Genomic DNA, 12,370 nt, shown 5'->3' on the forward strand with positions numbered 1-12,370 from the left:
GGGCAATTATCACCTCCAACTTGAAAAGAAGCAGCTAACAGATTGGCCTGTATTACAGAGGAAGAGGGAATTAATTAAGCGGTTACTAATTACATCATAATCTTAAACATTAAATTAATATTATGATGATCCTGATAGGCAATTCTGACATTGCCAAATCCCTGCCAGTGTCTAAGATGTATTCAAGTTACTGCACAGAATGTTCCTTCCACATAACCAAAACAACTGGGACACTCACAAAGGAATATGGCAAATGCACAACTGCTCTGCCAGGTTTCTAATTTTACCAGAACATAGAAACTCTGCAGTGTGATGCTGCTCACGCCACTAAATTCATTCTCATCCAAGACTAGTGCTGTCATTCATGTTACAGTGTGAGATTGAGGCTTGCAGATACAAAAAGATCTACAAAATCGACCAGTCCCTCCCTTACAAATGCCAGATTACTTTCACTGACCTTGTATCCTGTCCAGTGTCAAATGTCCCAAAGGCTTGGGCTTCCACTTTGTGTCAATGAATTGCCAACACCACTGCTCCTAAACCTATCCTTAGATCTTACCAAGTCATAGCATAATGTTCCCTCTGAATAGTTGTCTGCCCATACATAACCAAGCTCCAGTTCTGCAAACTGAGGATTAAAAAGACATTTTCTGCTAGTGAGCTTCATCAGGTTTCTTATGGAGTCTGCAAAGAACTACTGAACCAGCATGCTTAAAATACAAGTAGGCTGAAATCTTTCTAATCAAACTCTGGTGAAATCTGTCTAGAGACTCATGCGTATGGTTTCTTGATCCTCATGTGTTCTTTTGTCCAGGCTTCTCTTTTGTTTTGTTTGCCATACAGTAACTTGTCTTAAATTTTTATGTAGGCTGCTGAACTTAATAGCTCTTAAGCATTACAGTCTCTTCATTACAGTCTGCTTTTGCCTGGCTATGGTCCAATGATTGAATCGAGCACCCAGGTAAGAAGTCTGGGCAGGTCTAGACTGGAAGGACAGATACTTTAGGTCCATGTAGATGCTATCAGTATCCAATGCCCAAAATCACTCGTTTGCTAGAGTCTTTCCTTTCATTTACAAAAACAGCAAGCCCAAAGCTGAGCTTCTTAGTAGCAAACATGTCTGCTCTGCTGGCTTCATCTGGTCCATGCTAAGGAACGACAGCAGTTCAGACTGCCTGTGCTCAGACAAGAGCAGACCTCTGACAGTCCAGCAAGGAGCAGACCCCAAGCTGGGAAGGCAGAGGTCACTGGTGCAGCAGGACTAAGAATGTATCAGAGGCAACACAACCATAAGCAGCCATATATTCCAGAGGAAACATGGAATTCACAAAGAGAGAGAAGGTCCTTGTTTGAAAAGCACACAGACACACAGATTTAAACACATACTGCCATCACTTGCAGAAGACCAAGCACTGGTACCTTGGTTTCTAGGGTCACTGCTCACAGCAATGGGTGCAAAACCCTCTAATGCATTTAAGAGCAGGGCCCAGTGAAGCGCTTTACAGCCAATGACTTGTGACTTCCCTGAAGGCAGAGAACATGAAAGTCAAGCATGTCTGTAGATTTGCCAGCATCTAAAGCAAAGAAAATCCGCTTTCCCCGACTTTCTCTTCACCAAGAAAGCAATCTCTCACAGTCACTCAAAACACACACCAACTGCACAGCTTCATCACTGCAGTGGCTTCAGAAAGACTGAGAAACACTGGTCAAGCACACAGACTGCAAAGGCAGACTGGAGAGCCCAAACAGCCTGAACAGCAGATTCTCCTCCAACCACAGGAAGCTGTGTTCCCCTTCCATGCCTCAATTTCCTGTACTTTAAAAGGGAAAGAGCTGCTCCCTGCCACCAGGCAGTGTTGTCTTATGGTTAGGGACAGAGCACGAAGCTTAGCACTTACTAGGTAAGCAGGAAAGATGACAGTGTGTATTTCTGCCTTCACTCCTTCGAAATAAGCATTCATTTTTCTCAATAGTTTGTGATACTGCATGCACACGGCACCTGAGCCAACCCACAGAGCTTGTTTCTTAGTGCATCTGCCCTCAGGAGCTGAATCCCTGTAAAACTCATTAATGAAGTGCTTAGAAGTCATACAAAATGCAGACAGACAGCTGCTTACCACTGGGGGTCTGTAAATGATGGAGATTGTGGCCTGAAGTGACAGATGTATAATGCAACTGAGGTACAGGGAGACTGATACCCACTCCAGTCTGCTCTCTGTGTTCCTGGCTGCTCGTGGATTCATCAGTGAATATCCTCAAGGAGAAGGCAGAAGCCTATTTGGCCTGCAGTCTCCGTTCTCAGGTTTTCTGAGAAATATCACTGATGCGAGGCAGATATAGCATTTATTTTACATATCTGGAAACCACTCCAACCTCAGATGTCATCTCCCATCCTCACTTTACTCTTGCTTGGAGAATGATCCTCAAAACACCAGTCCTTCTCTCCCCAAACCTCTCATACCTCTCCATGTCATAGGGCAATGGATACCATAGTTTATAATAAGGATCCCTAAAACACAATGTTAAAATGTAAAAAACAGCATATGCAGAGAAGATGCTTTGAACTAAGTCACTGTTAAAGGCCACAGGACACTGTACCTGGGCAACTGACCTTGAAGGGTTGCTGAAGAAGATGTGCATCCAAAGTGAGCCCTTGCTCTAAAGGTCCCACCCCATCTAGGGAAGCAGAGACAGCTCTTGCAGCCCAGTAGCTCCTTTTGTCTCTTTTCAAAATGTGCAAACAACAGTTCTATTCCTTACACGCTTTCACATCTTTTCTTCCCACTGTGTCAAGAACTTGAAGAGCTAGCTCCCTATGGACCTTCTGACTTCCAGAGGCCAACCGGACATGCAGAGAGGGAATGCAGGAAATCCCAAGTTCTTGTGAATTTCAATTCCCTTACCAATCTAGGAATCTTCCTGCACATTACTGTGGTAAAACTTACTGTGGCAATGGCTCGGCCCACACGAACAACTCCAAAATCATTAGGATCCAGAAACTTGTTTCCATACACATAGATGCCAGAAGCAGCTGCTGTCAATGAGGCAAGTTTCAAAGCCCTTCGTGCCATCACTGCTGAACCCTGCTGAGACACAAAACAGCAACTGTAACATCTAATAAGGACTTAGTGATCTGATGCCTACAGCCCCAAAGGATCTGACAATCCAAGTTTTAATTGCTTCTTTCCTAATGACACATCGCTAGTGCTGCCTCCAGCCAAGAGCTCAAGCAACCACGCAGCAACCGAAGGTAAGCTATTCATGCCAATCCTAACTTAACAGTGTCTACAGGCCACAAATCCATAAGTAACTCATTGCCAGGAGCATAAGATCACCAAAAGTCAATTCTGATCCTAGCAATAGGCCACTTCTTCAACACAAATTTTTGAAGATACCACAGCATAGGCAGACTGCAAGGGGACAAGAGAAAATACTAAAAAGCAGGGTTTAAAAAGAGCTCTTGCAACATGAAGGGCACTGTAATGGTTTGACTCATGGCTTCCTCAGTAACCATTGTATCTAAGGAAGTTACAAGTATTCCACACGTGTCTTCCACTTAGCAGGAGGGGGAGTGGTTTTGGTCTTTTTCTCTTGGCCGAGGAGCTGGAGGGAGGTGGTTGGAGTCTGGTCCCTCCGGTTGTTGGTGGTTCTCCTGTCCTGGGGGAGATTGTTTCATTCTTGTTCCTGTTCCTTGAGGTTTTTAATTGTGTTTGTTTTGATTCATTCGGTTTCTTTAGGTTGGGTTGGTGTCTTCCCTGTTTTTCTGGCTAATCAGTCCCCTTTTTTCCCTTCCCCTTCCCCTGGGGGTGGGATCCTATGTACTGTGTATACAGTGTGGTTTGTGAATGTTAGAAAATATAATTTATTCTTTTTATTCAGTTCAGTTTCTCTAGAGTGTGTTTCTTTTCAGTGTTTTTTTTTCCCTTTCCTTTGCTGGAAAAGTTCTGGGAGGGGAAAGGGGGGCCAGTCCAGGGTTGGCAACAGCTAGGCCAAACCTGAGACAGGCACCCAAAACTTCTTAGACACTCTGTCAGGCCAGTTCTACAAGTTCCTCACGGCTGACAAGTGGTCCAGGAAGAGGCAATCCATTCCAGGAGGTTGGGTGTGACTCCAGCAGTCAGACAGACAAGCAGAATGGCTGAGCATGGGGGACCCGATCAGAGTGACCCAGTGAGATTTGTTTTCTCATAATCACTGTCCCATTCAAGTGCCAGAAAGGGACTGCACTGGCAGAACAGGAATCTGCAGGAATCAGCAGCCTATTCCTGGCTCTTCACAGGCGCAGCACAGGCCTGAGCTGAGACACATCTCTCCTTACTCACTATTTCTCTGGGACACAAGGTGGGGAATGAACACATTTCCCACATGAAGCACTTTGGATCACTGCATTCATAGTTTGCAGAACATACAGTAAACATGTAACTCACTACATGTAATATATATGCTACATTTCTTTATGTAACCTTAGAAGATTCCGACCTCAAAAAAAAAGTTAATTACGTGCATTTTTCTTTCCTTTCCCTCTGGCTGTTATTGGACAGAAAATGTGGTTGACCATTCCTTCTGTTTGTACCACAAATCAAAAGGCACAGTCACCTACACTGCAAGCTCCCAAAGAGCACCCTTGACAGAGTGCAGCCTCTTACCCCTTCAGGATGGAGTCTACTAATCCTTCCACTCCTAGACTTGATTGAGAAACTTTCCTACTTCTCATTGTGAAGCTTTAGCAGCGTCAGTCTGGCTTCTGCCTTTTCTCTTGGAAGCCTTGTAACCAAAAAACACATAGCAGTGACACAGGTCAAATCTTTCAAAAACAGCTCACAAGAACAAAATCAGCGAAATAAGTTAATATAACACAGGAGAGCTCTATACACGAACCCTGGCTAAACTTTATGATTTCCTTTTATTTCCTTACAAGCCTTAGGTAACTGCAAGGCTGAAAATCTTAGAAATAGTCTGTCAGTGCTTGTCAGAGCTGCCTGCAGCACCCCAGCTTTTTCCTATCAGATTGAGTAGCTGATTGACCAGGACTTCTTTGAATCTACAGTCAAACTCAAGAGAAAATAGACCTTGACCCTTGACTGCAGCCAAATAAACAAGCACGTCCCCCAAAAAAAGCTGCCTTCCTCCCCATGCCTCACTGGAATTCTAGAAATTTTGGGCACTTTTTCTGGAGGACCAACCTCTTGAACAGACATCTCTTGTATCCACTGTCACCTTCAAAAGTCTTTTCTGTAATGTGTTTTAAACCATTTTTGCTCATTGTACTTTTCTGTAACACTTCTTGAAAAGTGAAAGGTGCAATGACATTTTTTTGACACACAAAATATGCCTTTCTTTTTCACTATTTTTTCCTTCACTTTCTTGATTACTAAAGAACATTTTATTGAAAGCAAGATGCAGGTCCATCTGTTGTTACATCTTGTTTCTACCTGAAGCTATAATTTGCAGTTTGTGACATCACATCTACTGCCATACCCGCCAGCTGTACGTCACAAATGGAAGATGGGAACTGTAGGGTGCAAATAAACAGGCAGAGCAGCTGAATTCTTCAGCAAAAAAGTTCCTGCTTTCATGCTTAATGTGTTGTACCAATAAAAAGGGAATAATTAAAACCCCTCCAACGTAAGGTTCAGAAATGGAATTGTCAGGAATAAATTGCATTTCAAAGTTCTGCATAAGGAGTCAAGGAGCCTTTTCCACCTAAATGAGCCATTACGACACCCTTAGGGGTATCTTAAGGACCCTGGCACCTGTGAATCACGCCTGAGGATGTCACTGCCTCCCGTTACTAAGCCCCGAGTTGATGGATCACCTTCAGCTTTCCTTTCAGCTACGTGAGGTGGCACGTTTGACTTTCACACAACTTCACACACATGACGTTCCCTTGACTTACAGCCACGCCTCTCCTATTCCCACCAGGGGCAGCCGCGACGGTGCCGGTTCCCTACCGGAGCCCCGAAGGTGACCCCGCGGCCACCTGCCCAGGCCCGGGCCCCTCCGCCCCGAGGGCAGCGCCGCCTAAAGCCCCGGACGTGCTGCCCGACGCCCAACCCGCCACCGCGCCCGGGCTCTGCCCGTGAAGGACACGGGGGGCCGGCGCCGACTGCTCTCGGTTCTCCTTCAGGCGCCCCGGGCCGGGCCTCCGGGAGCAGAGCCCGTACCCAGAGCCGCTCCCGCCCGCACGAACAACGCCGGCCCTGCCCAGCCCCGCGGCAGCCAGAGCCCTGCCCCGGGGCCGCGCCTGCGGGGGGCAGTGGCCGCCTGGGCCTGGAGCCCCCGGCCGAGGGGCCGAGGCGGCGGTGCGGGCGGGCAGGCAGTGCGGCCGGGCGGGCGGGCTGTGCCCGGGCGCCCCGGCCCAGGCGCTCCGCCGGCGCTCGGAGCGGCACTTACCGCCTGGCCGGCACTTCAACTCGCGCGCCCCGCGCCACTGCCCCCTCCGCCCCACACACGGTACGGCCTTGGCGCGTGGCACGCCGGGAAATGTGGTCCCGGCCGCGGCCTCTGGGAGCGGCGAGGAGCCGGCCCCGGGCGAGCCCTCCGGGCAGCCTCGGCCCCCGGGCAGCCTCTCACGGCTGCTCACAGCGCTGCGGACGGAATTGTGACCTCCTCTAGTTCGGGAACTACAGGGCAGCGCAATCCGCCCCTGCCAGTGCGGCTCTCAGCCTGGCACGGCTGCCCAGGAAACCCATCTTCTGCACTCGTAAAAAATCTCAGACTTTAGAATAATTCAATAAGTTTTCCATGTTTTCTAACCAAAATCTCTGCAGGGAGATTCGAAATCTCTGAAGGGAGAAGGTTTGTATCTATATATACATTTATACGTACATATATCAACAATTATGTATGGCCAAACTTCGCAAACCAAGATCTGGGCAGGGCTGTCCCCACGTGGGTGTGCCCTTCCAGCCTGCGCAGTGGATTTTAGGTGAGGCTCAGCGTGCGCAGAACTGGCCCCACCGTTTAAGTCCTGAGGTCCATCTGCCACGGGCCGGGTGAGCTTGGACAGTGCCAGTGAAGTCCTCGGGACCGTCAGAGCACCCGGTACTGACCGGGGCCGACCCTGCTCAGCATCCGAGATGCGACGAGATCGGATGGCAGGGAGGCATTGAACTGCCAGGGGACGGTCCCCACTGAGACTCGGAATTCAGAGTCCGGAGTGCTCACCATTACACCACGGGACCGCCCCCAGCAATCATGACAGAAGGTAGAAACACGAAAGTCGGAGCCCTCCTGTTCCACATCCATGAGAGGTGCTGGAGGGGCACTGATGTTTTGACCAACTAGAAATCAGAACTCGCCTTTGATGAAGTGTGCGGGTTTGACCAGGGTACTGTGAATATTCTATTTTGTAAGTCTGAGTGTTGCACCGCATCAAGGCTGGTGTAAGCACAGTCACCTGTGCAGCCACACAGCACATGGGATGGCAACACCATGCCTGCTCCTGGCGCTGAGGGAGTGCTCGAATGCTCTCACCAATGGGATTCTGGTGACAAGATTTGCAGCACTTGCTCTGCTTCCACTGAAGATGACCCAAATGTTGTCCATCATGTGGTCAAATCCTCAAGCAGTGTAAATCGATAGCATAACCCATGCAGCTGTACTTAGCTTTGATCACTGGTGAAATGCACACACATGGCTGTCCGATATCAGCTTATGTTTAAGGATATTCCAAAAGTCAAAGAGGCGTGTACCACAGATATCTCAGAAACTGCTGTTCCCCAACAAAGAGAATAATCCAGTAAAACAAGGATGTTCATCAAGAATAAAAGAGCTGTTGGCAATAGGAAAATTATTGCAGAATGAAAAAAGCATTGTCTGCAGCTAATCTTTAGCTCCTTACCGTAAGAAATGAAAATAGTAATAAATTTTATCATATTCAAGGTTCAATGTAAAACCAATCTCTCCATCAAAGTCTTCTTGCAATAAAGATCACAATAAAAGAAAGATCAAAGCAGAGAATGAAAAAAATGTTGCTGAATCATCATAAATAATGTAAAATATTGATATTCTCTGGACCAAATACCTTATTTTATAGTCACCCACTTGAAACTTGGCATTTCTGATTGAACTTTTCTCCAGTTGTGAAAAGCACGAAACTCAGTGTTGTTTCCAGTCAGTATCTTTCTGATAAAGAGAACTTGCAATTCAGCAATACCTGGGAACCCATTATGGAAGTATTTGGGACAGAGTTAAAGACACATCTACCAAAATAAATCCATAATACTTTAAAAGGATGAGAGTGACCAAACCAGAATGAGACCAAAATGTTCTTAGTAATTCTTTGAGAGTTCTTATTTTCATCAGGATTCTGGAAACATTGAAAAAATTGAGGAAAGCATCACCACACTGCATTTCCGTTCATATTTGCAGAGATACGGTTGCACTCAAAAGGATAGAAACAGGAGGGGAAAGGAATCTGGAAACATTGAAGCAAAAGGTCTCAGCTTCTGAAAGTAATAAAACATGACATCGAGTTCAGGGAAAAGTCCTGATGATAAGTCTCTCTTTCAAGATGAATAGGTAAACCTCAATGGAAAGTGCTGTAAAGGTAACTTTTCTACCTTCTCCCTGACTGTGAGATAATGGTATATTAAATATTTTCCTAAAATATAAACAGAATATTGGGAATTTGCTAGGTACCTGTAGTGGATTTGTGTGGCAAGGCTGGGGGTGTGGGGGGGAGGGAGCTACAGGGGTGGTTTCTGTGATAAACCGTCAGAAGCTTCCCCCATGTCCAATAGAGTCAATGCCAGTCTGCATTTCCAGTCTGCAAGACAGACCTGGCGCTGGCCAAGACAAAGTCTATCAGTGATAGCAGTAACACCTCTGTGGTAACATTTATGAAGGAAAAACCGTTATTGTGCAGAGGCAATTTTGCTCAGAAAAAAGTGAAAATGTGTGAGAGGAACTGCTCTGCAGACACCAAAGTCAGTGAAGAAAGAGGGAGAGGAGGTGCTCCAGGCACCAGAGCTGAGATTGCCCTGCAGCCCATGAGGATGAAGACTGTAGTGAGGCAGGCTGTCCTCCTGCAGCTCCTGGAGGTCTGTGGTGGAGCAGAGACCCACTTGCAGCCTGTGGAGGACCCCACATTGGAGCAAGTGCATGTCCGAATGGAGCTGACACCCCAAGGGTAGGCCACACTGGAGCAGGGTCCTGGCAGAACCTGTGGAACCATAAAGAGAGGAGTCCATGATGGAGCAGGTTTGCTGGCAGGATCTGTGACCTTGTGGGGGGGCCATGCTGGAGCAGTTAATGAAGAATTGTAGCCCATGGGAACCATTCACATTGGAGAAGTTTGTGGAGAAGGGTCTCCATAGGAGGGACCAAACAATGGAGCAGGGGAAGAGTGTGAGGAGTTCTAACTCTATGGAGAAAGGAGCAGAGGAGACAACACGGGATGAACTGACCATACCACCTGTTTCCTGTCACGCTGCACTTTTGCAGGAGGGGGAATAGGAAAAAATTGGGAGTGAAGTTGAGCCCAGGAAGAAGAGAGGGTCGGGGAAGCTGTTTTGTAAAATTGGGGTATATTTCTCATCTGATCTGATTGGTAATAAACTCAAAATAGATTCAGTTAATTTCCCAAATTGAGTCTGTTTTGCCTGTGACGGTAGTTAGTGAATGATCCCTCTTCCTGTCCTTATCTCAACCCATAAGCCTTTTGTTATTTTTTCTCTCTGTCCAGCTGAGGAGGGGAGTGACAGAGCAGCTTTGGTGGGCACCTGGCAGCCAGGCAAGGTCAGCCTGCCACATTACCCCATTTGTTTCCATTTGGTTTTGCTTCACTTTTGTTTTCCCTGCTTGTAGTCTGTGGCAGAGCTTAACATAAATGCCTGCACAATGTGGGCTGCCTGCTAAATACTATCTCTAAGAAATAAAGCAGCTACAAATGATGAAGGGCAGAGTTAAGGGTGATTACCCTGTCAGCTCTCTGAGGATATAGGGCCCATGTGGCCAGTTGCTTCATCAGCCACGTGATGGCTAAAATGGCTACAATCTCTTAAGTTTCTTTCCCTTCTAGGACAGATGAGAGCTTTTGAGCTGATGTGGGACAGTGAAGCATCGCAACTTAGTCTTGGACCATTACAAATTTGAGTAGGAAAGACTATTTATTGGAAGGAAACTTCACAGTTCAGAGGGAAAAGAGGAAGAAAATAAGTCAGGGAGATGTGCACCTGATGTACTATTGAGAAAATGAGAGAGGAAGAAGTCCTGACTGAAATGAGATAACCAATCTGAATCACATAATTAAAAAGTCTTAGAAGGGTGGGAGAAAGATCTACTGTTCCTGTGCCTAGTAAAGCCTGTGGAAGTTTTGCTATGGGCTTTTGTATTTGCAAATTCGTGACCTTTACATCTCCAATTGATACTGGGCATAACAATGGGATATCCACTTAAAGTTACTGTGCTACGGCATATAAAAAGCAAAAATAGAGACTGTAACTACAAAACAATCACTGATTCCTGGCCATAGCTCACTGCTTCTACTTGGAATGCTTACGAGACTGTGCTGCCCAGGCTATCAATCCCTTGCTTTAACCTCTGGATCCCACGTGTTGGCAATGGTCCCAGCAAAGGGAGCAGGTCAGCATCTGATTTTTGCTGGCCTCCCCTGGAAAAGCTGTGGGAGGTTGCTTCAGATTAATTTTGTTCCTTGCAACTCTCAGTTAAGCAGGCTGACACTGGGTCTGCTGCAGAAAGGGAAATAAAAAAGCAGCCTTTGTAGCACAACAATGCCGTGTGCTGATGTGCAGTGGGCAATTATGTAACCAATGCTAAATCTTTCTATAATTAGAACAAGCACCTAGTTAGAGTGATCAGAGCTCCTTTGTATGAGCCTACACGAGGGTATGCAAGAAAAACCTTGGCTTGAAAGAAAGATGCTGGCTTGATTTCCCTTTCCTTTTCAACTGCTGAATAAATTAAATCTCAGATTACCCCAAATTGCTGTGAAAGACAAACAGTGAAAAGCGTTTCCTTTTCATTCGTGTTGAAGACATTTGCATCCCAGGTGTGAATCTCATGAAATGCAGATACAAACCCAAAGATTCGGCCTCTGCGCCCCAAGCACAGGAACGGGAAGAGCAGCCAGATAGCCTGAAGTGAGGACATAAGGTCAGCATCAGCACTCCCTATGGAGAATCAACCTTTTTTAGATTAATTTTGATGAAAAACATGGCAAGATATCCAGAAAGGCTGACTTATACCAAACATTCCTCATGTACACGGAGGAGGCATGGGAAAAGAGATCAAAACAGTCCCAGAAAACAGGTGATCATATGATCTTGTGGACCCCAAGAATTATCTCACAAAGGGAGATGAAAAGATATGGTGAGAAATTGCTACTAGCGCAATGGGAAGAATGGCTTGACCCAGCTGTTCTTTTCTCACTCTTCTGAGCTGTCACTCCATTCTGTGGATGGTCAGAAACACAAATACTGAGGCAGATCTGCCTTCTGCAGCTGTAAATAAATTCAGTTCTCAAACTGTATTGTAGCAATGTGTATTCGGACAAGTTGAAGATCTGGCTGGTAGGATCTCTGCTGACAGAGATCTGTACTCCTCAAATATTTTCTGATTCTTCTCTTATTAATGCAGGTCACTAGAAGAAATATTACAAATATCTCTGTATAAGGGTTGACAGATGTGCAAATCAACATGGGAGACAGGAAATACAGCAACCTACCTGGAACTAATTCCAGGAGATATAGTGAGACACTCCCACAGGTGTGCAGCCAGGACAAACCCTCCCCCATTCTCAGTCCAACTTAAAAGGTGATTCGCAGGTTTTGCCTTTATATCAGCAAGAGAAATCTCAGAACTGACTCTGGAAGTCATAAAATTGTAGAATACCACCTTCTTACCAATCATACTGTACAGAGCCGGGATTTGGATATGACATCTCTCGACAAAAACATGCCCATTGCCCAAGGTCGTTCAGTCCCTGTGAGCCAGTAATGACCAAAGTCTGAATGTGACAACAGAAAGTGTTGTGCTGCTTGGAGAGCTGGGCTTTAGCTGAGAAACAAAATCCACTTCTACTAGTATTTTGTTCTCTCAAGGCCTTTGCTCAACATTGTTGTGCAGTATCAGTTTAGACAATTGCAGGCCACCTCCATACCTCTCTCTCATCATTTCCGTGGGCAGCAAAGTTCCCCTTTGTTTCCCAAAGCTTCTGCTGCCTGAAGGATACTCCACTTCTTGCAGTTCATTGGGAAGTGTCAGTGAGCCAACATGTCCCGTGTGAAAAGATGTTTATCAGCTGGGAATGAAATGCTTCCAAGATGTTTGCAAAACACTCCAGAGTCTGTGGGGTTTTACAGAAGTACATGAGAACATTTTTGCCTCTCTGAGAAAGCTTTGTTTT

General features: G+C 46.2%; 1 protein-coding gene across 7 annotated transcripts in view; it reads right to left on the minus strand.

Annotated features, from left to right (window-relative positions):
• ADCK1 (aarF domain containing kinase 1) overlaps nucleotides 1-12,370 on the minus strand; it is an 88,752-nt gene that overhangs the window by 70,076 nt on the left and 6,306 nt on the right. For 3 of the 7 annotated variants that reach the window (XM_071557752.1, XM_071557751.1, XM_071557746.1), the window contains exons 1-2: nucleotides 6,394-6,469; nucleotides 2,946-3,083 (exon numbers count right to left, since the gene is read on the minus strand). In XM_071557752.1, coding sequence (XP_071413853.1) covers nucleotides 2,946-3,071 — 126 coding nt within the window. In that variant the 5' untranslated portion in view covers nucleotides 3,072-3,083; nucleotides 6,394-6,469. Of the gene's footprint in view, nucleotides 1-2,945; nucleotides 3,087-4,646; nucleotides 4,765-6,393; nucleotides 6,470-6,828; nucleotides 6,846-12,370 lie in introns of those variants that run through there. The other 4 variants (XM_071557748.1, XM_071557747.1, XM_071557749.1 and 1 more) reach the window with 4 other exon arrangements.

This window comes from Pithys albifrons, chromosome 6, assembly GCF_047495875.1.
Source record: "Pithys albifrons albifrons isolate INPA30051 chromosome 6, PitAlb_v1, whole genome shotgun sequence".
NCBI classification, from domain to species: domain Eukaryota; kingdom Metazoa; phylum Chordata; class Aves; order Passeriformes; family Thamnophilidae; genus Pithys; species Pithys albifrons.